Below are 26,632 nucleotides of genomic sequence, written 5' to 3'. Positions count from 1 at the left end.
AGAGAGAGAGGGAGAGAGGCAGAGACACAGGCAGAGGGAGAAGCAGGCTCCATGCACCGGGAACCCGACGTGGGATTCGATCCCGGGTCTCCAGGATCGCACCCTGGGCCAAAGGCAGGCGCCAAACCACTGCGCCACCCAGGGATCCCCCATTCAGATTTTGTAATCCCAAATCTACTTTAAATTAGGAGGCCAGACCACAAAGATTGTTACAATTATATTTGCATGAAATGTCAGTAAACCTGGGGCCCTGTTGTGAGTAAAGTCTCTATTAATAGAATAGAGACTGAGCTAACCTAGTTCCAGACGAGTAAAGTTGGTGAATAAGTGACTACCAGAGAAGTACAGGATATTTAGGATATACATGTTATATTTAGCATTATACTGTAGTTGTGTTGTTTTGTTTATTCCTAAAGGACTTATTGTTGTTTTTTTCCTTTTTCCATAGGAGCTTCCATGTACCAGTCTCAAAAGTGAAGGTATGACCGGGAAGGGGCAAGAGAGAACATTGTAGGGTAAAAGTAATTGTTCTGTATCTTGATAGGGGTTTGGATTATATATTTGTCATAATTCAGTAAAGGTAAACTTAAAGATTTGTGGATTTCATTGTATGTAACTTTTACCTTGAAAAGTAAATATTGGGATCCCTGGGTGGCGCAGCGGTTTGGCGCCTGCCTTTGGCCCAGGGCGCGATCCTGGAGACCCGGGATCGAATCCCACATCAGGCTCCCGGTGCATGGAGCCTGCTTCTCCCTCTGCCTGTGTCTCTGCCTCTCTCTCTCTCTCTCTCTCTCTCTCTCTGTGACTATCATAAATTAAAAAAAAAAAAAAAAAAAAGGGTAAATATTGCAAATTGAATTCTAGTTCATGAAATGCTGAAAAGTTAGGGTCTAAGTGTATCATATCTATAGCTTACTTTGAGATGCATCAAGTATTAAAATAAATTGATAGGTAAATAGAAAAGGTAGGTACATGAAAAAGTAATGGGAGAGTCTCAGTAATTGGCATATGGTTATTCACTGTAAAGTTGTTTCAATTTCTTTATATGTTTGAAATTTTTCATAATAAAATGGTGGTAGTGGGTGTGAAGGTGAATAATACCTAATGCAGCAAACTTTTTACACACTGACTCTGATGCTTGATCCCCGTAAGGCTTGATATGACTGTTGCATACCTGGAACAGGTACGCAGCCAGCTAGCTGCCTTCTTAACCTTAAGGACTATAATGATGTTTCTTCCTTTGTCCTTGATTCTGACATTCCATGCTATTATGATTCTGTCCTTTGCTAACCATCTCATAGTCTTTTGTTTAAGCCACCTTAAAACCTTTTTGGAGGGCAGCCCTGGTGGCTCAGCAGTTTAGCGCCGCCTTTAGCCCAGGATGGGATCCTGGAGACCCGGGATTGAGTCCTATGTTGGGCTCCTTGCATGGGGCCTGCTTCTCCCTCTGTCTGTGTCTCTGCCTCTCTCTCTGTGTCTCTCATGCATAAATAAAATAAAATCTTAAAAAAAAAAAAAACTTGATTTTTTTTTAAAAGATTTTATTTTATTTATTCATAGAGACAGAGAGAGGCAGAGACACAGGCAGAGGGAGAAGCAGGCACCACACAGAGAGCCCGATGCAGGACTCGATCCCGGGTCCCCAGGATCACACCCCGGGCTGCAGGCAGCGCTAAACCGCTGCATCACCGGGGCCGTCCAACAGAACATACTTTAAAAAAAAAACCTTTTTTGGAAAAGCAATAGAAGTTAAATGTGTGGGATCCCTGGGTGGCGCAGCGGTTTGGCGCCTGCCTTTGGCCCAGGGCGCAATCCTGGAGACCCAGATCGAATCCCACGTCAGGCTCCCGGTGCATGGAGCCTGCTTCTCCCTCTGCCTGTGTCTCTTTCTCTCTCTCTCTCTAACTATCGTAAATAAATAAAATAAAATAAATAAAATAAAATAAAATAAAATAAAATAAAATAAAATAAAATAAAATAGACTTTAAAAAAAAAAAAGTTAAATGTGTTCAAAATAAAAGCTCTTATTCTGGCCAAGAAGAAAGCTATATTGGGTTAGGTTGCTTTTGTTTGTGGGTATCAAAAAACCCAAGGAAAAATAACTTCAACAAAGTTAGACAGTAACAACAGTTTACTGTCTCACATAATAGAAGGTACAGAGGCAGAACAAGTCCAGGGTTGGATAATTCCAACCTCACTGATTCTAGGACTCCCATGTCAGCTTCTCTGATTTTCCTGGTTTTCCCCTCATGGGTATAAGTTAGCTACAGCAGGTCCACACACATCAGCATCTTACTCAACAGCCTCTAAAGAAAAGAGATTCTGAAGCTTCCTTTCATTCTTTTTTTTTTTTTTTTTCAGAGAGAGAGCAGGGTGGGGACGGGGCAAAGGAAAGAGAATCTTAAGCCAACTCCCCGCTGAGCACAGAGCCCTTCTTGGGGTTTGATCTCACAACCCTGAGATCATGACCTGAGCCAAAATCAAGAGTCAGATGCTTAACCGACTGAGCCACCCAGACACCCCAAGCTTCCCTTCCTTAAGAGCAAGGAAAACAGTCCTGACAGGCTATCAATACACTTTGTTTTTTGTTTTGTTTTGTTTTGTTTTAAGATTTTATTTATTTAATCATGAGAGACACACAGAGAGAGAGGGAGACAGGCACAGGCAGAGGGAGAAGCAGGCTCCATGCAGGGAGCCTGACATGGGACTCGATCCCGGGTCTCCAGGATCTGGCCCTGGGCTGAAGGTAGCACCAAACCGCTGAGCCACCGGGCTGCCCTATCAATACACTTTGTATCACATGCTCCTGCCTAAACTCAACATTAACAAGGGGAATGGAATTAACAGGCTAGACTATTCTACATTCACCCCTCAAACTGAGGAGCACATGGGTACTCGGTTTCTGAACAAAAATAAGGCTCTTTTGGCCTTAAGAAGGTGGGGAGCTGTTTTTGTTTTTTTTTTGTTTGTTTGTTTTGTTTTTTGTTTTTTTTGGGGGGGAGCTGTTTTTGGAAGGTAACAAAAACAATGCCTTAAACCTACAGTCAAAATTTTGATTATTAAAAGCATAATTTGAAAAAATTATATTAATACACTTTTAAAGTAAAAAAACAGCAACTAAAAACAATAGGAGATAAAAAGTGAAACTATAGGGCAGCCCTGGTGGCTCAGCAGTTTAGCGCCGCCTTCAGTCCAGGGTGGGATCCTGAAGACCAGGGATCGAATCTCATGTCGGGCACCCTGCATGGTGCCTGCTTCTCCCTCTGCCTGTGTCTCTACCTCTCTCTCTCTCTCTGTGCGTGTCTTTCATGAATAAATAAAATCTTTAAAAAAAAAAAAAAGTGAAACTATACCCTAACCTATTTTTCTCTTCCTAGTTCCACTTCCCTGATGAAACTGTTAGTTTGTTGGATATGGGTCTAGATCTTTTTCTGTATTCATATATGTATACACATGCCCATTAGTTTTGTTTTTTCTTCCAAACTTAGGTTTATACTAAATATGCTATCAGCAACTTGGGGTTCTCCCCCACCCCAGTAATATAACCAAAGACATTTTTATTTTTCCATGTCAGTGTATCTAGCTCTCCCTCCATATGTGGGTATACCATTGCCCTCTGGGTAAACATTCAGGTGTCTCCAGTTTTCCCCCACTATGAGTAATGCAGTAGCCATTTTGACTCACATTTTAAAACTCTATGATGGAAAATTTCATCCATTTGTGAGAGTAGAAAGATTAGTATAATAAACTCCTAAGCTCCTGTCACCTATCATCCATTATCAACATTTTGCCTGTCTTGTTGCATGTATCCTTCCCTTCTCTTATTTATTTTCACTAAAGTACTTTGAAAACAAGTCTCAAACATTATTTCACCCAAAAACTTTAACACCTACCCCATTTTTAAATTTTTTTTATTTTTATTTTTTTCAATTTTTAAAATTGAGATAAAATTCATGTAATATAGAACAGGCCATTTTAAAGTATGCAATTTGGTGGCATGTAGTAAATTCACAGTGTGGTGCATCCATCACCTCTGTCTAGATCTAAAACATTTTCGTCACCCCAAGGGGAAACCCTGTATTCATTAAGTCTTCATTCTGGGGATCCCTTGGTGGCTCAGCAGTTCAGCGCCTACCTTTGGCCCAGGGCGTGATCCTGGAGTCCTGGGATCGAGTCCTGTGTCGGGCTCCCGTCATGGAGCCTGCTTCTCCCTCTGCCTGTGTCTCTGCCTCTCCCTCTCTCTCTATCATGAATAAATAAAATCTTAAATAAAAAAAAAAAAGTTTTCATCCTCCACTCACTCACTCCTCCCTCAAATCCTTGGGAGCCACTAATCTGCTTTCTGTCCCCATAGATTCACCTATTCTGAGTATTTCATGTAAATAGAGTCATATAGTATGTAACCTTTTATGCCTGGCTTCGTGCACTTACCATGTTTTCAAGATTTGTCCATGTTGTAGCACATATCAATAGTTCGTTCTTCTTTATGACTGAATAATATTTTATTGTATGGGTATATATTGCAACTTATTTATCCATTCGTCTGTTGACAGAAATTTGGGTTGTTTCAGTCTTTTGGCTATTATGATTAGTGCCACTGTGAACATTTGTACACAAGTTTTTGTTAAAATACGTCTTTACAAATTTTTTTTGATATATACCTACAAGTGGAATTGCTGGATCTTATGGGTATTCTGTGTGTAAGTTTTTTTTTTTTTTTTTCCTGTGTGTACGTTTTTGAAGAACTGCCACTGCAGTTTTCTGTAGCTGCTACATCATTTTATATTCCCATCAACAATGTATGAGAATTCCAGTTTTTCCACATTCTTCCCAACACTTATTTCTTGTTTGGTTTAGTTTGGGGGTTTATTTTATTTTATTTATTTTTTAATTACAATATCCTGGCATACCTGAGTGGCTCATCAGTTGAGCGTCTGCCTTTAGCTCAGGGTGTAATCCCGGCGTTCCAGGATTGAGTCCCACATCAGGCTCCCTGCATGGAGCCTGCTTCTCCCTCTGCCTATGTCTCTGCCTCTCTCTCTCTGTGTGTCTCATGAATAAATAACTAAGATCTCTTTAAAAATAAATAAATAAATTAGAACTATCTTAAGTAGGTATGAAGTGATATGTCATGGTTTTGATTTGCATTTCCTTAGTGACATTGAGCATTTTTTTTCTTTTTTATTTATTTACGATAGTCACAGAGAGAGAGAGAGAGAGAGAGAGGCAGAGACACAGGCGGAGGAGAAGCAGGCTCCATGCACCGGAAGCCTGATGTGGGATTCGATCCCGAGTCTCCAGGATCACGCCCTGGGCCAAAGGCAGGCGCTAAACCGCTGCGCCACCCAGGGATCCCTGAGCATTTTTTTATGTACTTTGCTATTTGTAAGCTTCCTTGGAAAATAATCTATTTAAGTCCTTTGCTGATCTTTTATTTTTTTTTTTTAATTTTTTTTTTATTTATTTATGATAGTCACACACACACAGAGAGAGAGGCAGAGACACAGGCAGAGGGAGAAGCAGGCTCCATGCACCGGGAGCCTGACGTGGGATTCGATCCAGGGTCTCCCGGATCGCGCCCCAGGCCAAAGGCAGGCGCCAAACCGCTGCGCCACCCAGGGATCCCCTTTGCTGATCTTTTAATTGGATTGTTTGTCTTCTTATTGAATTGTAAGAGTTCTTTATGTATTTTGGATCCTAGACCCTTATAGATAGATGGTTTGCAAATATTTTCTCCCATTGTGTAGGCTTTTTTTCACTTTCTTAATGGTGTCCTTGGTGCACAAAATCTTTTAATATTGATCAAGCCCAATTTTTGTTCTTCCTTTTGTTGCTTCTGCTTTTGGTGTCCTAGTCACTTTTTTTTGAGAGTATATATGTAGGAATGATTCCTTAAAATAGACTTACCACTGAAATTTATATATATATATATATATATATATATATATATACACCAAAGTTTATACTCATCCACTGAATGTGCTTGTTCTCTCCACCTCCACCCATTCCATATGTTTGTTTGTTTTTTAAGATTCTGTTTATTTATTTATGAGAAACACAGAGAGGCAGAGACACAGGCAGAGGGAGAAGCAGGCTCCATGCAGGGAGCCTGATGTGGGACTCGATCCCGGGTCTCAAGGATCATGCCCTGGTCCAAAGGCGGCGCTAAACCGCTGAGCCACTGGGGCTACTCCCCATTCCATATGTTAATCTTCCTTTTTTTTTCTTTTTTTTCTTTTTTTTCTTTTTTTTGACGACCTAAGAAGTGAAAAGTATCTTATTTTTATATGTATTTTCACCATAACTAACTTATTTATGTTATTACATTTGTATTTCTTCAGCTTAAGTAGTCACTCAAATATTTGTTGAATAAATGTTCATATCCTTGCCCTTTTTTTTTCTTTTTAATTGGCTACAGCAGATGCTACATTTATGTGCGATAAGCGGTGTAACAAGAAACGGTTGTGTGGACGGCATAAATGTAATGAGATATGCTGTGTGGTAAGTGGTCCTATCATTAGGTACAATCAGATTACATTCATCCAGAGGCCTCAGCCATCTGGAATGCAGCCCAGATTTAGAAATCACTGGGAGGGGCCCCTGAGCAATGGTGAGAGAACTACCCGGAGAGACAGACCTTTATAGGCCTTAGCCAGGTCAGCCTGTGGCAATATGGGGGGAGAGAAAAAAGAAAGACAGAAGGCCTCAGGCCCCAGCGCCCAAGATCACCAGATGAACCTAAAGTGCTCTGTAGGAGATTATGTACTGTCCTAACACACAGACTGGGCTGGTCTTAGCAACTCAAGCTTTGGGTTTTACATGCAATGTGAATCAGGTCAGTAGGCAAAATAAGAGGACATTTTTGAAAAGGGCAAGTTTCAGTTATCTGAAACATTAACTTATATGGAACTAAATAAAGGAAGCACTACCTGGCATTAGCATGTTACTGTGTTTGTGTGTGTTTTATGTATAAACAAGATAACACAATGGCAATAGCAAAGTAGTGCATGTATACACACGATTATATATGTATATATACATAACTGTTATTTTTAAAGTTTACATATTGACAAAGAGTGATAAAATTATACAACGTATCAAGACTTAAAAATCAGTATTTGAAGGCTTGAAGACTTCTTTATTATTGAAAATTTCAAACATCTACAAAAGTAGAGAGATTAGTATGAGTCTCATACCCAAGGTCCAACTTCAGTAATGATCAGCTCATGACTGATCTTACTCCATCCACATCCACATCTACTCCCTCTGATTATTTTGAAGCTAATCCCAGTGCTTGCTTTGGCAGACATACACTGAAGCTAATCCCCAGACATTATTTCGTCCATAAATGTGGAGAGCTTCATTTTTATTACTCTTCTTATTGTTTGTGGAAAATATAAAATGGAGATAATTTTACAAATAGGAATCTCTTCATAGGATAAGGAGCACAAGTGTCCTTTGATTTGTGGGAGGAAACTCCGTTGTGGCCTTCATAGATGTGAAGAACCTTGTCATCGTGGGAACTGCCAGTCATGCTGGCAAGCCAGTGAGTGTCATCACTGTATACTTTAAGAGTTTTCTAGAAGTTTAGGCATAATATACTTTGAGGGATTGATTACTTAGTTTGGTATGGATTACTGAACTAAGCCTAAGTATTTCAGATATGTTGAGACTTTAAAAAAAAAAAAAGTTATTCTAGTGCTGTATTATCATCCCTGAATGTATGAAACTTGGCATGTAAGGAACAATTCTAAAATATGAGATCTGGTTCATTACTGGGTTACTCTTAAATATCATTGACCCAGATTCTGTCCTCAACAAAAAAATATGTCATTTATGTTAATGTGCAATGATAATTACTTAGTAGTGTTTTAAAGATTTTATTTATTTGAGAGAGCATGAGTGGTGGAGAAGGAGCAGAGAGAGAAGCAGACTCCCCACTGAGCAGGGAGCCCTAATGTGCAATGATAATTAGTGATGTTTTAAAGATTTTATTTATTTGAGAGAGCATGAGTGGTGGAGGAGGAGCAGAGGGAGAAGCAGACTCCCCACTGAGCAGGGAGCCCATTGTGGGGCTCAGTTTCAGGACCCCAGGATTATGACCTGAGCCAGAGGCAAATGCTTAACTAAGCTACCCAGGCACCCCTAAATGACATATTTTTAAAACTATATATATATTTTTTAATTAGAAGAGTAGATGCATGATTTAATAGAAGATAATTGGATTCTCCTATCTGCTTCTACATCAACTTGTTGTAGTATAGAGTTGAAGCAAATGAAAAAAATCTGGCCTCATATAGATATATAGTTGAAAAATAGAGTATAATTATGGTGGATATTCTTTTTTTGGAATTATACCAAAATTCAACCTCATTTCAGAAAGCATTTGAATGCAAAAGCATTTGCTTTTGTTCTCTGTCACATTAAAGTTTATTGGGTTTTCTTATATTTTGAATGAATCTTTACCCATGCATGATTTTATAGCATACATTGATCAATTTGGAAATGAATTATTCACTGTGTTATGCAGATTTTTGAAATGGTGGAAATTTTTGTTAAAAATTGACATTCATTGGGATCCCTGGGTGGCGCAGCAGTTTGGCGCCTACCTTTGGCCCGGGGTGCGATCCTGGAGACCCGGGATCAAATCCCACGTCGGGCTCCCGGTGCATGAAGCCTGCTTCTCCCTCTGCCTGTGTCTCTGCCTCTCTCTCTCTCTGTGTGTGACTATCATAAATTAAAAAAAAAAAAAATTGACATTCATTAATATAACTACCAATCTCATCAGAAAAGTATTAGGAAGTTGTCAAGTTCATAGTGGTAAATACATATTTTCCAAAATTTTGTTTCCCTTGAAAGCTTGAAAGCTTTTATCACTAGCAAAAGAGTCAGTTTTCCTGAATTGATAAGCTCACTTTGGTAATTTTTAATAAAATGTATACCAAATACCTAAATCTAAATAACCATAGCTTGTCAGTCATTCTTACAAGTAAAAATGGTGTTCTAGGTCACAACTCCCAGCAAGTACAATTTTTTAAAACAACCAGATTATATTTTAGTGTGTAGCAACAATGCTTTATGCAGATTTCCTAGTTTCACAGATTATGGAAAAGGCATGTATTTAAGGACTAAGGTGTTTTTTTCTTCAGTGCTTCATCAAGGACTTTCTTAAATGGGACTAGCATTTTATATTCTAAGTGCTTGGTAGTGAAAAATACAGTGATTATAATTTGGTACTACTGCCTTGATCTGTATTAAGGCCCTAGCAGTTTTACCAACCATTGGTTTTGTACCATCAGTACAAATGTCAACATAGTGGGAAAAAAATCTTAATCTTATTATGAAAGTAATTTTGGCATTATGGACTCCCTGAAAGGATCTCAGGGACTCCTAGGGGTCAATAGAGCACACTTTGAGAACTGCTGCATTAAAAGATTGGCTTAGATCAAGATTTCCCAAAATGTCTTTGCTAGAATGCTGGGCCAACTTCATTTCAAAAAAGAGTTGAGTCATTGCTTTCATATTTATATCCACATGCATGGATTCCATGAAAATAACTTATGTAACCCCTTCCCCATTACCTAGCTATTTCACATGCGTTATCTCATCCTCATAATAAGCTTGTTGAATGGATAGGTTTGGTATCCCCACTTGACTAATAGAAAGCTCAGAAGGGTTAAATCACAGCTCACAGTCACTGAGCAAATAAGTAATAGGTCCAGGACTCCAAGCCTAAGTCTCCTGACTGTATTTACAGGGCTTTTTATACCATATTGTGTAGCCTCTGAAGGGTTTGGCAGAAATAGTACTGACTGGAGAGGAGCAGTGGGTGGAAGAATCTTGAGAGCCCTGGGCTTCCTGACTCTTGGTGACCTAGTTGAGAACCATGGCCAAAAGCCTGGCCTCTACCAAGACTCAGAGTTGGAGAACCGGTTTCCCTTGGGATTTAGGACCTAGGAGAACTCTTGATGAGGTAGGCTGCTTGTTGGAGCTGTCCAGTGTGAGTCTTCATTTTGATTTAGCTTGTGAACTGTGCATGAGCTCAAATGTCGCTCCATGCTTTGTTTCAGCTTCATAGTTCTAGCATGATAGATGTTGATTACCTGTAAGAATTTTTTTGAATTGCTTCACTGGCTCTCTGAGGTTTATATTCATTCAAATGTATATTTTTATATGTTTGTTAATTATCTGTGGCTTTCATAATCTCTATCCATTTTCCTAACCAAAGAAGTTTGGGAAAAAAAAAAAAGCTATATCTTTAGTGAAACTCTTCTTTCAAAAGAGATGATCTATAGGATCTATTGTGTATAGAATACATTTGTAAAAATGTCCTGGATTGTTCATGGACTTAGAGTTAGTTTCTAGTAACATACCTATCTGCTCCTTTGCCACCAGCTCAACTTTAATAAAATAAAAACCTTTTGTGAAAAAAGCAGTCCCCTAAAAGAAAAAAACAAACCAAAAAGAAAAAAATTGTGTATAGTCTGTGTCTGTGTCAGTATGTGTGCACATCCTGAGCTCATGAAAGATTGTTTTATTTCACCTGCTACTCCATCAGGTTTTGATGAATTAACCTGCCACTGTGGTGCATCAGTGATCTACCCTCCAGTTCCCTGTGGTACGAGACCCCCCGAGTGTACCCAGACCTGCGCCAGGGTCCATGAATGTGACCATCCAGGTGGGTCCTAACTCCTTCTTCTGCACCTCACAGTCTGCTCACACTGTGTCCTTTAGGATGTTGCTTGACAGTCTTCACTGCTCTGCAGTCGTGTTGTGACTGCCACCCGTTGCTCCCTGTTTTCAGGAGCTGTTTCTGGCAAGGTCAGTTTGTGTGTGACCTGGGCGGCAGCTGGGAATCACAGTGTCTTCATTTTCTTTATTCTGTGTGTATCAAACACACCTGAAAGGCAGGAAGAATCTCCAGCTGGTCTTATCTTTCAGGGACTTTTCTTTGTTTCTTGTTGCCTCCAATTAGGAAGTATATTTCAAGATTGGGCTTCTTTTGGCAAAATTGAAAGTAACTTATTTTTTGTTGTTGTTGTGGAAGTAATATGTTTGTATAAATATTGTATAAAAAGAAAGTGAGATAAAGTCAAAGTCAAAAGATTGAAATTAAATCATCCATTATGTCACCTTATAGGAATTATACCATAGTGTAAGGTTTTTTTCCATCAGCAAAGATACATATATGCATTTTTTTTTTTTTTGCCTAAAATAAAAGTGAGATCCTACTGAATTTATTTTAACTAGATTTTCCCTTCTTATTATTGTGTTTTTAATCTCTCTTATCAATGAATATTTTTCTACAATATAGGTTTTTTAAGGTTTATTTATTTGAGAGAGAGCAAACACACAAATAGGGGTAGAAGGAGAGGGAGAGAGAATCTCAAGCTGACTCTCTGCTGAGCATGGAGCCTGACGTGCAGGGTTCAATCTCATGACCCTGAAATCACGACCTGAGCTGAAACCAAGAGTTGATGCTCCACCAACTATGCCATCCAGGTGGCCTTCTACAGTATAGATTTTTAATGGTTAATGGAGTGTGCTATAACATGGATGGGCCAAAACATAGTATGTTTTGCGGAACAATTAAGTTGTTCACAAGTCTTCTCTCATACACTGCTGTAGACACCTACCAGTAGCTACTTAACATCACCCATTTTCTGTCCAGTCTACTCACTGGCTTTCCTCTAGGACCATATTGGGCTCATCATTTCATTTTCATTTTCATTAAGTTGTTCACAAGTCTTCTCTCATACACTGCTGTAGACACCTACCAGTAGCTACTTAACATCACCCATTTTCTGTCCAGTCTACTCACTGGCTTTCCTCTAGGACCATATTGGGCTCATCATTTCATTTTACCATGTCCCAGAGGCAAACCTGAAATAACTCAGTCACCAGATTTGGCACTTATACTAAGTCTGGTCATACAAATCAGACTGACAAATAGACAACCAGTTCTCAGTTTTTTAAGTTAATAGAGTAAAACAGAATTAAGTAAATTCCTCATGAAGTAAGAAGTCCCTCCTTTCCTGGGGACCTTAGGATGGCCCTCCCAGCTTAGTCTGCAAGCCCCTATTTCAGCATGAAATATTTCACACCAGCATGAATTAAGTGCCCAGTCCAATACTCACCCACTTCCTCCTTTACACTCACTTGCAGATGTTACAGATGAAGTCCACATCCTGGTGGTTAATGTCCATAGTGAGAACTTAACCATTTATGAGGTGTGCTGTTGTAGCCTGCCTGCTTTTGTTCAACATTCATTTAACTTTTCTTGAGTTACTTGTATATCCAGCATGATGTCAGACACAGAGAAGTTCAGAGGAAGAAAAAAGCCCATGACCTAGAGATTCTTATCTTCTTCCCAAGAAGAAGAGGGTGATAGTTATATGCACATTACACAACCAACCATTATATGAAGATGGGCTAGATAACATGGTACCAAGCCATCTGCAGAAGACCTCAGATATCAGGGAGTGTAAGAGTGCTCAGGGTCAAGTATGGTCAGCCAAGGAAGGCTTTGTTGTAGGAGATAAGTTTGGATGAACTCTCTCTCACAAGCAGCAAGAAAATTGAAAGGAATCAGGGGAGCATGTCAGATGGTATGAATAACAAACAGAGCTAAGCAGAAGTGAGCAGTTGTGTAAGGTAAGGCCAAAAAAAATAATTGAGTAGAATGAACAGACCAGGTGCTATGCTGCAGGAGATGAGTAGAAAAACTGCCTCCTTCTAGGCTTCTCTATTTGATGTGTCTGCCCTGCCTCAGTAGGGTTATTCTCACTCATGCTCACCTTTCAACATTTTAATATAAAGCCACCTATTTTTAACTTTCCTATTTTCCATTTTTTTAAAAAAAGACTTTATTCATGAGAGAGAGAGAGAGAGAGAGAGAGAGAGAGAGGCAGAGACACAGGCAGAGGGAGAAGCAGGCTCCATGCAGGGAGCCTGATGCAGGACTCAATTCCAGGTCTCCAGGATAATGTCCTGGACTGAAGGCGGCGCTAAACCGCTGAGCCACCCAGGCTGCCCCCTATTTTCCATTTTATTTTTATTTTATTTATTTATGATAGTCACAGAGAGAGAAAGAGAGAGAGGCAGAGACATAGGCAGAGGGAGAAACAGGCTCCATGCACCGGGAGCCCGATGTGGGATTCGATCCCGGGTCTCCAGGATCGCACCCTGGGCCAAAGGCAGGCGCCAAACTGCTGCGCCACCCAGGGATCCCCTTATTTTCCATTTTAAAAAGAACTCCCAGCTTCTAAACTTTAAAGTTCCATGTTATATACAATTATAACATGTATAATAGTTTATGTGGCTTTATTTAAACATTATTCCTTTTTTTTTTTTTTTAAGATTTTATTTATTTATTAGAGACACACAGAGAGAGAGAGAGAGAGAGAGAGAGAGAGACAGGCAGAGGGAGAAGCAGACTCCATGCAGGGAACCCAACGCAGGACTCAATCCCGGCTCTCCAGGATCACACCCTGGGCTGAAGGCGGCACTAAACCGCTGAGCCACCCGGGCTGCCCTATTTAAACCTTATTCCTAAACGTAATTCCTAATTTCTTTTCTATTTTTAACAGTGTATCATTCTTGTCATAGTGAAGAGAAGTGTCCCCCTTGTACTTTCCTAACTCAGAAATGGTGCATGGGAAAACATGAGGTAAGTTTTCTCTCGAGTGTTCATTGTTCCAGCTAGAGATTTATGATTAATTACTTTTAGAATTGTTAGTGTCATTGTTTCTCAAAGTAAAAATATACTCTAAGAAGCAGAGGTTTGCTATTGCCATTTTTTTCTTTTCTTTTTAAACTAAGGTAGACTTTGCATAAAATAAAATTTACCCTCGGTGCACCTGGGTAGGTCGGTTGGTTGAGTATCTGACTCTTGATTTTGGCCCAGGTGATGATCATCAGACTCCTCACTCAGCAAGGAGTCTGCCTCTCTCTCTCTCTCTCTCTCTCTCTCTCTCCCCCCCTCCCCACTCCCCCTCCCTCCCTCCCTCCCTCCCTCCCTCTCCCTTTCACCCCCCTCCCTCTGCCTCTGGCCCTCCCTTCACTCATGCGCTTGCACACTCACTCTCAAATAAATAAATAAATATAAAAAAATAAGATTTATCCTTTTAAGTGTACAAGTCCTTGAATTTTGACAAAAACACTCATACAATCTTGTAATCACCAGCACAGTCAAGATGTAGAATAGTTCACCCTCAAATATTCCTTTGTGTTTCTATAGTTATTTTGACCCCTATCTCCAGACCCTGGCAACCAGTGGTCTGTTGTGTATCCTAGTAATTTTGTGTTTTCTGGAATGTCACATAGATGAAATCCTACAGTGGGTGGTATTTTGAGTCTCTTTTGTGATTATTTTTAGTCTGGTTGCAGTCAAGTGAAACTCAGTCAGTCGGCCTTGAAAACATGGGCTGGCTGTGTTCAGAGACAAGTTCTATGTTAACCAGCATGGGTAGAGGTTGCTAGCCTGGGTAAAGGTGTTTCAGTGAGAGCATCCCAAGAGGGATCCCTGGGTGGCGCAGCGGTTTGGCGCCTGCCTTTGGCCCAGGGCGGGATCCTGGAGACCCGGGATCGAATCCCACATCGGGCTCCCGGTGCACGGAGCCTGCTTCTTCCTCCGCCTGTGTCTCTGCCTCTCTCTCTCTCTGTGACTATCATAAATAAATTAAAAAAAAAAAAAAAAAAGAAGCTTCTAAAAGAGAGCATCCCAAGAGTGGAGGTGGTCTCTCTACCAGCTGCCACTGTTCCTTCCTCTATGCCCTGTGCAGCTTCCTGTCCTGGCCACTGGATCAAAACACCTTCCTCCAGGCTCATCTCCGCCTCCGCAGTGCCACTGCTATGAAGGACTTTCATCCTCATTCTCAACTTGTAAGCTTACCTGGCACTATTGACTATAGACCTCTTGAAGCACTTTTAAAAATTCTTTATTTTAAAAAATGATATTCATTGTAGACTATTAAGAATTTACAGTTCTGCAATCCAGAAAGAAATACCCTTAACGTTCTTGTGCATAGATTATTAGGCATGTGATACACATTTTCTCGTACTCTATTAAGCTTATACTATTTTTATGGGGCACCTGGTTGGCTCAATCAGTTGAGTGTCTGGCTCTTGATCTTAGCTCTGTTGTGAGTTCAAGCCCCATGTTGGACTCCATGCTGGGTGTGGAACCTACTGAGAAAAACAAAAGATTATACTATTTTTTAACCTGCTTTTTACTTCGTAACATTTTAGCCAACAATTTTAGAAATTCTTGACATCTCTGACAACATGCTTTCAGTATCTTTATCTTGATGGACATATTTTCTCCCCTTATTTCCTGTGACTGGTTCTTGAGTCATAGTCCTTGTTAGTATTTATTCTTCCTTTGTAAATCTCATTTCCTTTGAGAGTAACCATCCTAAAATGTCCATGTATTATCTTTGTGTTGATGGCTTATTTGGACTTCATTTGACAAATATTTATTGCATACCTACTACATGCTAGGTAACAGGCCTGGTTTGAATGGTTCAGGAGAGAACAAGACAGATGTGACTGCTGCCCTTGTGAAGCCTTCACTCTGGGGTGGGAAGCATGCGTGTAAAAACAGTCAATTACAAGTGCAGTAACAGGGGAAGTACAAAGTACTAAACAGGATTGAAGGAGGCCACAGCCAGGGAAGGTATTTGTAGAGAAAGTAACCTCCTAAAGGATAATGAGAAGGTAGACAGGTAACGAGAGGGGACAACGGAGGACATAGCATGTGCAGAAATTAACTCCAGACCCTGGCATTAGTGTAAGTAAGTTTTTAATGATTGGGAACTACATTCTACCAAAATACTTCTAAAGTAATTAAAAGTGTGTACATCCTAGACTTTGGAGGCCTCTTCAAGAGTAGAAGTTACGTGTTACTAGAGTCAAAGTATATTCCTCATTTTGAGGGTTCTTGAAAGAATTTGAGTAATATGAGTAACCTTTGGTCCGACAGAAGTCAATTCTAGCATCTTTTTCCTGGAGTAAAGGATCCTGGAAGAAGAAGGTGATATAAAAAAAAAAAATGAGTTTGGGATTTCGTGGCCTGTTGCCTCTTAATTTTTTAAGTGACAGAACTGCTTAAAGCTATGGAGACCATGAGTTGAAAGATGTGAGGAGAATTGAATATTTAATTGTTTATGTAAAAGAGCCCTGCCAGCAGTCTTGAAACCATGGGTCAAGGGTATCCCCAACCCTCTGAGTTCATGTGTCAACTCAGTGCCCTAGCTATTTGCAAACGAAAGTGGTGGGGAGATCATCTGATCCCCTCAGTTGGTCTCCTAGCATTTTCAAATATTCCCTAGTTATCTGGTTTCATGTGCTTGTTACCCACCCTGGAAGTGTATATTTTAAGTCACACTTGGTTGCTAGCACAAATTCTTTTGGATCATAACAAATATCATTAAATAAGGTTCAGATTTGTTTATTTTCAAGCTAACCTTTCAGATTTTGAAGATCAGCCTAATTTTTTTCAGATAATAATAACTTTGAAAATTTAGAAATGTTTAAATAGGAAATGAAAACTCACCCAGATACCACATGGAGATAAGAATCTGGCTACTCTGTCTCTCCTAGTTACGAAGCAACATCCCCTGTCACCTGGCTGATATCTCTTGCGGATTACCCTGCAGTGCCACGCTACCATGTGGGATGCACAAGTGTCAGAGACTCTGTCACAAAGGAGAGTGTCTTGTGGATGAGCCCTGCAAGCAGCCCTGTACTACACCCAGAGCTGACTGTGGCCACCCATGTATGGCGCCCTGCCACCCCAGCTCACCCTGCCCCATGACTGCTTGTAAAGCCAAGGTGTGTATTCCTGGCTCTAGATAGGGCATTGATTATGGTTCTGGGGCTTCTTATGAGTCCAGAACTACCTGCAGAGGTGCCTGGACACACATTCTAATCAGAGGTAATTGACTGCAAGGAAGTAAGTTAAGTTAGCAAGAGAAAAGCGGAGTAAGTAGATTTCTGTCTGCCCAACTTGATATGGCCTTTTAGTTCAGAAGGTACCCCCCAGTGCCACCTGACCACAGTCACTGCCTCTCTCCCTTAGAGTAAATTCTCAAGAGAGACTCTGGCCACTCCATTTATTCAACAAATTTTAAGTGTTTTGTGCAGTATGTTTTGCTAGGTCCTGGGGCCATACCAGTGAACAGGAGACACACATGTCCCTTCAGTTAGTGGGACACATACTGACTGCCTACTCAGATAATGAATTATGACTGTGGTGAATGAGAAGTTATACCTTATAGAGGGTGCTGTGAGAGTTTGTGTGTAGGGAGACTTAGCCTGGTCTGAGGGATCTAAGCAAGGCCTCCCTGAAGAGATGAAAGCAAATGAAAGAGGCGGACTTGGTTAGATTAGACTTTGGATGGTCTTGGCCCATGCTCAGTGGTAAAACTTCATTCTAAGCCTGCCCCTTCAGGTAGGGTTAAGGATAGGAGTAGTTCCCAGAAAGGGTCATTGTAGAGTGAACAGTTCCTCCTAGCATGTCAACTACCACATGTTGTTTTGTGTATATGGTTAGCTTCCCCCATCCTGAAGGGTAGCCACTCAATGTCTGTATCCTCTGCCATGGTTTGATTTGGGAGAGGCTTTAAAAGTGAAACCTGCCTATTTGCATGGTTTCCATTAAAAGTTGGTTAATCTTATTTCAGATAGAGCTGCAGTGTGAATGTGGACGAAGAAAGGAGATGATGATTTGCTCTGAAGCATCCAGTACTTATCAAAGGTTAGTGCTACTTCATTGTTAACAGTGGTGGGTCTCAGTATACAGAGGGGACACCTGTTTACTGTCAAATCCTTGCAATTTTTGTCAACTTTGGAAGGTTTTTTCCTTTTTTTTACAAAGAGCTTGTGTGTGTAAGCCAGTGGGAGTGGGGAAGAAGGAGAGAGAATCTTAAACAGACTCCCCAATGAGTGCAGAGCCTGATGGGCCCTGAGATCACGACCTGAGCTGAAACCAAGAGTCAGATGCTTAACCAACTGAGCCACCCAGGCACACCTGGAAAGTTGTTTTAAATAAATTTTCCTGAATCTAGTTTTTCTGGTTCAAAGAAAAAGTATTGCTTTGTGTCCCTTTCTTTCCCTAACTTTCATTTGTTAAAATAATCTTTTTATTTTTTTTTCCTCCTTCCCCTCTCTCCCATCTGGTCTTACTACACCATGAGATCAAAAGGGATGATGGGAAAAAAAAAAAACAAAAACAAAAGGGATGATGGGGATCCCTGGGTGGCGCAGCGGATTGGCGCCTGCCTTTGGCCCAGGGCACGATCCTGGAGACCCGGGATCGAATCCCACGTCGGGCTCCTGGTGCATGGAGCCTGCTTCTCTCTCTGCCTATGTCTCTGTCTCTCTCTCTCTCTCTGTGTGTGTGTGTGTGACTATAATAAATAAATTTAAGAAAAAAAAACAAAGGGATGATGTCCTGAAGTTGCATGAACTGCTTTAACGTCCCGTCACTTGGGGTGATCCAGTCAGGACCAAGTCCTGTGCTCTTCTTCTGCAGTAGGGGTTTTTGACTATTCTGTGAATTATCTTTTCAGCCTCCTGAAATCCTGGGGCCAGGTGGTCAGAAAGGGATCTCAGTAAGGAGGCGAAGGTGTTAGGGATGGATAGTTGTGTGTGTCTCTAATCAGACACATGTAATCACATGCAGATATGTGTCATGGAGATAGGAATTTTGGAGTATGAAGACATCAGAGTGGCTTTGACATCAATGGGTTTGAATACTGGATATTCAAGGAGATTGAATAGACTGTTCATTGTTTCTGATGGAGCTGCTTAGAATCTAATTGAGGAGATATGACATAAATGTGTGGATAATACATGAGTTTCTGAGGCCACATGAATTGTCCAGTAACTTGAAAGAAGTCTTCTGTGTCCTAGTATTAGGACATTTCTGTGAAACTACAGTACCTTTTTTCCCTTTCTTTTTTATACTGCAGAATAGCTGCTATTTCCATGGCCTCTAAAATAACAGACATGCAGCTTGGAGATTCAGTGGAAATCAGCAAGTTAATTACTAAGAAAGAAATTCACCAAGCCAGGTAATTTTTAAAATGTATGTCTTCTGTTAGAATTAATTTCCAGAGGGCAGGAACCATTCATTTATCTCAATCTCCCACAGTGAAGCCTTGCACACATGGTAGGTGTTTGAACAGACATTTGATGTTAAGAGACCATACATGGGACGCCTGGATGGCTTAGCGATTGAGCCTCTGCCTTTGGCTTAGGGCATGATCCTGGAGTCCTGGGATCGAGTCCCTGCGTGGAGCCTGCTTCTTCCTCTGCCTATGTCTCTGCCTGTGTGTGTGTGTGTGTGTGTGTGTGTTTCTCATGAATAAATAAATAAAATCTTTAAAAAATAAATAAGAGACCACACTCCAATCCTTTGAATCTTGCTCAGGATATAGCTACGTCCAGAGGAGACTTTTCTAGGCCTTTCTTAAAATAGCCAGAGGAAGCAGAGACCTAGATATGTCCAGCCCAACTCACAGAGAACAGAGAACCAGCTATGTCAACAGAGGGATGTGGGGCTGTCAGAGAGTCATTGGGAGCATTTTGGAGATACTTTGAGGCCCTTCTGAGGACCCCTAGATTCCTATAACCCAGAAGCTCACCCACCTATCCTTGAGAGGGACCTCATGCAGCTGTGTTTTAGAGAGTCTGCTCTGTTTCCAGGTTTTATTGCTGGGTAGGAGCTGTGAAATTTGTGCCCTGACTTTATTTTTTTCATTTGTTTCTCAAGGCTGGAGTGTGATGAGGAGTGTTTAGCCTTGGAAAGGAAAAAGTAAGTCGTTTCAACTGCCTTTTATCTACTTGTTCTTGAGTTCTGTGAAATTGGTGGGAGGGAGCAACTGTTTAAGCATTCACTCAGCACCTGCTCTGAATCTTTTGCTGCTCCTGGGAAACAAGAGAAATTTGATCATCAGGAATTGAAATGTCTAAAGATAAACCTTAGGTGATTTCAGCATATTTCCAAAACATGAGCTTTGTTGGTTTGGGCATGGTATAAACATCACATGCCACAGCATACTTAATCATTGACTGGCAGACTTCCTGATTCCAATGAAGATAAGAAGCTTAAAATTTTTTTAATGAAAAAAATTATGTTGAAGTATATAACATACATACAGAAAGATCAGAAGTGTACAGATCAGTGAGTCATTGCAAAGTAAATACGGTGGTATAATCAGCACCCAGGTTAAAAAATAGAAAATTACCAGAATACTTTTATATACTTCACAAAGATAAAATGTCTGTCCTAACTTCTGACACTTGAGGTTTGTTTTGTCTGTTTTGAATTTTATATAAATGATGAAATCTTATAGTTTGCACTATTTTTATTTGGCTTCTTTCATTACATTTGTGATATTCATTCCTCTCGTTGCACGTAGCAATACTTTGTTCATTTGCATTCATTCATGACATTTTATTGTATTAAGATATTATTTATTTATCTTTCTACCATTAATAGGTATGTATGTGGTTATCAGGATTAGGCTCTGTTAAGAATATATGAATATTCCCTTTTCTGTATATACATACTCATTTCTGTTAGTTACAAACATAGGAGTCAGATTACCAGTTAATAGGGTATTCATATGTTCAGCTTTAGTTGATTCTACCTACACAACAGTATCCAAAATGATTGTGCCATATTATACTCCCACCAGCAGGGTAGTAGCAGTTTCCATTGCTCTACACTTTTATTAGCACTTGAAATTGTTGGTCTTTTTAATTTTAATCTATTCTGATGCCATTGAGCTTTTAGTTCATATTTCCCTGATGACTAGTGAGGTTAAATACCTTTTTATATCTTTATTGGCAATTTGGATATCTCTTTTTGTGAAGTACCTATTCAACTATTTTGCTTATTTTGTAATTGTGTTGTCTTTTTCATATTGATTAGTAGGAGTTCTTTATATAATTTGTGAATCCTTTGTTGGTTTTATATGTCATATTTTCCTACACTTTGTGCCTTCAGTTTTCACTCTCAGTGGTATCTTTTGATAAGCAGAAGTTTCTAATTTTAGTGTAGTCCAGTTTATTAGTCTTTTCCTCAGCGACTAGTGCTTTTTATGTCCTTTTTAAGAAGTGATTGTCTATCTTGAGATCATGATGATACTCTTTTGTCTAGAAGCTATATCATTTTACTTTCACATTTAAATCTACCATTGATCTGGACTGATTTTTTTTTTTTTTCTGGTATCCAAAGAAGTCTCAATTTTATTTATTTATTTATTTTTTTAGAAGTCTCAATTTTAATAAGATACTCTATACACACATTTGCTACTGAAAATTGAAGTAGCACATCAAAAAAAATTTTATTACAGTTCAATTTTTGAAAACCAGAAAAATCTAGCCTATGCATCCTGCCCTAATTATGCCTTAAACAAACCATCCAAAAATTTTTGTGTATTCCTTCTGTATAAGTTATTTGGCTTCCAATTTTTGATGTTTGGTTTCATCTTCATGACTTTAGGCTTCTCAAATACATAGGCAACACTCAAAAGCTAGTGCTTCCTAGGTCAAATCAAAAAGTAAAAGTATACTGAAGTCATTCAAATGCAAACTATAGGATTCCTCACAAATTACTGGTATCAAGATAGAAAAGATACAAGAAAGATCAAAATATTACACAGTTTCTGGACTAATTTTTTTGAGCATGATTTAAACAAAGTTCACAATTCAGTTTTTTTTTTCCTATGAATATTCATGTGACCAGTACTATTATCAAAATATCATTTTCCCAGTCTCTCTGATGTCATTCGTCTTAAAATCAAGTGTCTTAAAATCAAGTGTTCATATTATGTGTGGATCTATTTTGGAACTCCTTTTCTTCCATTATACTAGTATCACACTCTCTAAATTGTACCTTTATAACAGTAAAGGTCTTAGTATCTGATAACGTATTAGGCATGGTTCTTCAAGATTAACTGGACTATTCTAAGGCATTTGCATTTGCATGTAAACTTCAGAGTTAGCTTATCAATATCTGCCCCAAAACCTACTAAGATTTTTATTGAGTTGGTATTTAATTTACAGATCAACTTTGGGGAGATTTGACATTTTTTATAGTATTAAGTCTCCTAAACGATGAACAGGGTGTATCCCTCCATTTATTCCTGTCTTCTTTGATTTCTCTCAGTGATACTTCATAGTTTTCTGTATATGGATTTTGCATATTTTTCAGTAGATTTGTTCCTTTGCTATCTGATTTTTTTTTACATTTTTTAAATGATTTTTCTTGTATCTTTTTTTTTTTTTCTCTGCTACCACCTCTCCTTTCCCTTCTTATGTCACTTTTAAAATTTAATTTAAAAAATTAATTTGCGGGATCCCTGGGTGGCGCAGCGGTTTGGCGCCTGCCTTTGGCCCAGGGCGCGATCCTGGAGACCCGGGATCGAATCCCACGTCGGGCTCCTGGTGCATGGAGCCTGCTTCTCCCTCTGCCTATGTCTCTGCCTCTCTGTCTCTCTCTGTGTGACTATCATTTTAAAAAAAAAATTAATTTTCTATTGCTTGTTGCTGGTATAGAAATAGAACTAATGTTCTATTAAACTTCTGCTTATCAATGTTTGTTGACCTATATTCATAACCTTGCTAAATTTGGTTATTATTTTGTGTCCTCTTCCGTTAACAGTAGTTTTATTTCTTTATGATTCTTAACTTTTTTCTTTTTCTTGCCTTATTTCACTGGCTAGAGCCTCCAATACAGTGTTGAATAGAAGGTAGTGATAATGAATATTCCTGAATTATACAGCTTTAAAATATTTCACCACTACATATGATGTTTTCTGTTAGTTATTTGAAAATACTCTTTACTAGATTAAGGGGCATTTATTCAGTGACTGGCAGAATTCCTAGCTCTAACAGAGAGTGATTAAAAAGTATAGCCCTATAAAAATGTTAACACTTAAAGAAATTAAGTGAACTGGTATACAGACAGTCTCCAACTTACAGTGATTTGACTTAGAATTTTTCAGCTTCTCAATAGTGTAAAAGCAATACACATTTAGTAGAAACTGTACTTCAAATTTTGAATTTTGATATTTTCTCAGGCAATATGCAGTACAATGTTCTCTTTCTCTCTCTCTCTCTCTCTCTCTCTCTCTGGATAAACAAAAAACTTTATTTACAGAAAAAAATATATTCAGAATTCCAAATTATGATGAATTTCTTTTTTTTTTTTTTAATTTATTATTTGACAGAGAGGGAGAGTACAAGTAGGCAGAGCAGCAGGCAGAGGAAGAAGGAGAAGCTCCCTGCTGAGCAGAGAGCCTGATGCAGGGCTCAATCCCAGGACTCTGGGATCATGACCTGAGCCAAAGGCAGACGCTTAACCAACGGAACCTCCCAGGCGCCCCTGTGATGAATATCTAGTAGCAAACATATTTAGATATGTTTATTATCATTATTTAATTTTAAAAAATCTGCCCTACTAAGAATCCTAGAAGAAGACTCTAGAATACAATATACTATCATAAAAGATGATTTAATTTCAATGAGCTACAAGGTGGATGGGAATCTTTTTTTTTTTTTTTTTTTTTAAGATTTTATTTATTCATGAAAGACACAGAGGAGAGAGAGGCAGAGACACAGGCAGAGGAAGAAGCAAGCTCCATGAGCCTGATGTGGGACTCGATCCCAGGATTCCAGGATCACACCCTGGGTCAAAGACAGGCGCTAAACCGCTGAGCCACCCAGGGATTCCCAATCTATCTTTTTTTATATAACAAGTTCAAGCAAGGGATAGCTTCCTAATTATTCATTAAAATATCAGTTTGAAGAAGTGATTCACCTATATACAAAATTTTTTTTATATTTTCAACAGGTATGGTGTGTGTGTATATACTTTAAGTACAGTGCTGTCTTATGATACTGGACAATGACAGCAAACTGCAGCTCATGAGGGTAAAGAACAATACACTTAACCATTCTGTACCCTTATGGGCATTTTGTTTTTCACTATCTGTAAAATGTTCAGTAAATTACATGAGATATTCAACACTTCATTATAAAATAGGCTTTATGAGGCACCTGGGTGGCTCATTTGGTTGAGTGTCTGACACTTGGTTTCAGCTCAGGTCATTAACTCAGGGTCATGGGATTAAACCTTTTGTCAGACTCTATGCTCAATGGGGAATCTGCATGAGATTCCCTCTCCCTCTCTCCCTCTCTCTGTCTCTTTCTCTCTCTCAAATAAATAAATAAATAAATAAATAAATAAATAAAATCTTTTAAAAGAATAAAATAGGCTTTGTGTTAGATGATTTTGCCTAACTGTAAGCTAAGGGAAGTGTTCTGAGCCCATTTAAGGTAGACTAAGCCGAACTATGATGTTTGGTAGGCTAGATGTATGAAATGCATTTTTTACTTAGAATATTTTGAATTTATGATGGTTTCATCATTGTAGTATTCTTCTCACTTTATTTGAAAATTTTTTAAGATAAGTAGCTAAACAAACAAATATAGACCACATAGTCCTATTTTATCTTGAAATCTGACTCTCCAGTATTGTTAAGAGTACTTCTTTAAGTGGCTAAATGTGTAGAAGGTACATAATAATAGCAGTGCCCAGATTTCCCTTGGTTTGACCCTTGTGGTAACTCTGTAATAACTGCTGTTCAAAACTCAACCTTTAAAAACTATCAGTCACAGTATTCTCAGCTGCAAAATGTTAACTGAGTCACGATTATTCATAAATGCTGTAGTGAATACACGGGAGGTCTCTAAAGCATGGAAATGCACCTTTGTGTTGTTGAGAGACCATATTATATAGTAGAGCGAGAGCTCCAGGGTCAGATTTCCTGGATTTGAATCCTGGCTTCACAAGTCACTTAGCTCTGTGATGTTGGGTAAGTCATGTATTCTTTCAAAGTTTTAATTTTCTTAAAGATCTGTGGAAATGGTGACAATGTGTACCTCCCACAGTTGTAAGGATTAAATTATGATTTATCCTCAGTAAATTTAGTTATTGATGAGAACTGGCTCTCTGGTTTTTTGTGGGGTTTTTTTAGATTTTATTTATTCAGAGAGAGAGAGAGGCAGAGACACAGGCAGAGGGAGAAGCAGGCTCTATGCAGGGATCCCAATGTGGGACTTGCTCCCAGGTCTCCAGGATCACGTCCTTTTTTTTTTTTTTAATTTTTTTTTTAATTTTTATTTATTTATGATAGTCACAGAGAGAGAGAGAGGCAGAGACATAGGCAGAGGGAGAAGCAGGCTCCATGCACCAGGAGCCCAACGTGGGATTCGATCCCGGGTCTCCAGGATCGCGCCCTGGGCCAAAGGCAGGCGCCAAACCGCTGCGCCACCCAGAGATCCCCGGGATCACGTCCTGACCTAAAGGCAGACACCCAGTTGCTAAGTCACCCAGGAGTCCCTGGCTCTCTGTTTTTGAAAGCCTTTTGAATTTTTCCATCTTAGACTGATGACCTATGATAGTCTTCACTATATAGAAATTCTTCTTTAAATACCCACTGATCGGGATCCCTGGGTGGCGCAGCGGTTTGGCGCCTGCCTTTGGCCCAGGGCGTGATCCTGGAGACCCAGGATTGAATCCCATATCAGGCTCCTGGTGCATGGAGCCTGCTTCTCCCTCCGCCTATGTCTCTGCTTCTCTCTCTCTCTGTGACTATCATAAATAAATAAAAATTAAAAAAAAAAATACCCACTGATCTAATATAAGAAAGAAATGCAAATTTAAAAATAATACAGGGTGGGCAGCCCTGGTGGCTCAGCAGTTTAGTGCCGCCTTCAGCCCAGGGCGTGATCCTGGAGACCCGGGATCGAGTCCCACGTCAGGCTCCCTGCATGGAGCCTGCTTCTCCCTCTGTGTCTCTGCCTCTCTCTCTCTCTCTCTCTCTCTCTCTCTCTCTCTCTCTCTGTGTGTGTGTGTGTGTGTGTGTCTCATGAGTAAATAAATAAAATCTTAAAAAAAAAAAAAATACAGGGTGCCTAACTGGCTCAAACAGTAGAGCTTGCAACTCTTGATCTCAGGGTTGTGAATTCAACCCCCATGTTCAGTGTAGAGACTTTTTTTAAAATTAATCATAAAAAATGCCATCTATTCTATTGCAGAAATTTTAAAATGGCAAGTCAAATTCAGCCCACAGATAAGTTTTATTGGTGTTTAAATTTGAATTTATGGCCAACTAATCAAAACACCAAAAAATCTGACTCGAAAATTTGAAAATTAAATTTAAGCTAGACTCTTATGGACATTAAACTTGCAAGAGACTTCTCAGTGTTAACAAATATTGTACTAAGTGCTAAGATGAATTTTATCTCTTTACAAAAGAAAGACATAACTGGATATTGGTGAGATGCCATGAGACTCGTCCACTGCCAGTCAAAACACAAATGGGCAGTTGTGGAAAGCACTCAGACTGTTACTCACAAATCTGACATCCATACCATCTCACCCAATAATCCCACACCTGGAAACATTTTCCAGAGAAATAACCTTAAAAGTTTTTTACCCAGGGATACTGTGTCACTTAAAATATTCAGAAACTGGGGAACTGTTAAACTAGGGAATGTTTAGGCAAATTATGGGAATAAACATAATTAAAAGATTATGCAGCTATTAAAACAG

The 26,632-nt window shown here is 39.4% G+C and overlaps 1 protein-coding gene across 2 annotated transcripts in view; it reads left to right on the top strand.

Moving 5' to 3' along the window:
- Window positions 1-26,632, top strand: part of NFX1 (nuclear transcription factor, X-box binding 1) — a 77,989-nt gene that overhangs the window by 46,048 nt on the left and 5,309 nt on the right. Inside the window, exons 11-19 of one of the 2 annotated variants that reach the window (XM_041762561.1) lie at window positions 449-479; window positions 6,422-6,501; window positions 7,438-7,546; window positions 10,559-10,678; window positions 13,590-13,669; window positions 16,603-16,833; window positions 17,685-17,758; window positions 18,975-19,076; window positions 19,778-19,819. In XM_041762561.1, coding sequence (XP_041618495.1) covers window positions 449-479; window positions 6,422-6,501; window positions 7,438-7,546; window positions 10,559-10,678; window positions 13,590-13,669; window positions 16,603-16,833; window positions 17,685-17,758; window positions 18,975-19,076; window positions 19,778-19,819 — 869 coding nt within the window. Of the gene's footprint in view, window positions 1-448; window positions 480-6,418; window positions 6,502-7,437; window positions 7,547-10,558; window positions 10,679-13,589; window positions 13,670-16,602; window positions 16,834-17,684; window positions 17,759-18,974; window positions 19,077-19,777; window positions 19,820-26,632 lie in introns of both variants that reach the window. The other variant, XM_041762560.1, reaches the window with a different exon arrangement.

This window comes from Vulpes lagopus, chromosome 7 (genome assembly GCF_018345385.1).
Source record: "Vulpes lagopus strain Blue_001 chromosome 7, ASM1834538v1, whole genome shotgun sequence".
NCBI classification, from domain to species: Eukaryota; Metazoa; Chordata; class Mammalia; order Carnivora; family Canidae; genus Vulpes; species Vulpes lagopus.
The sequence above is the reverse complement of the archived record's forward strand: the minus strand, read 5'-3'. Positions and strand labels throughout refer to the sequence as shown.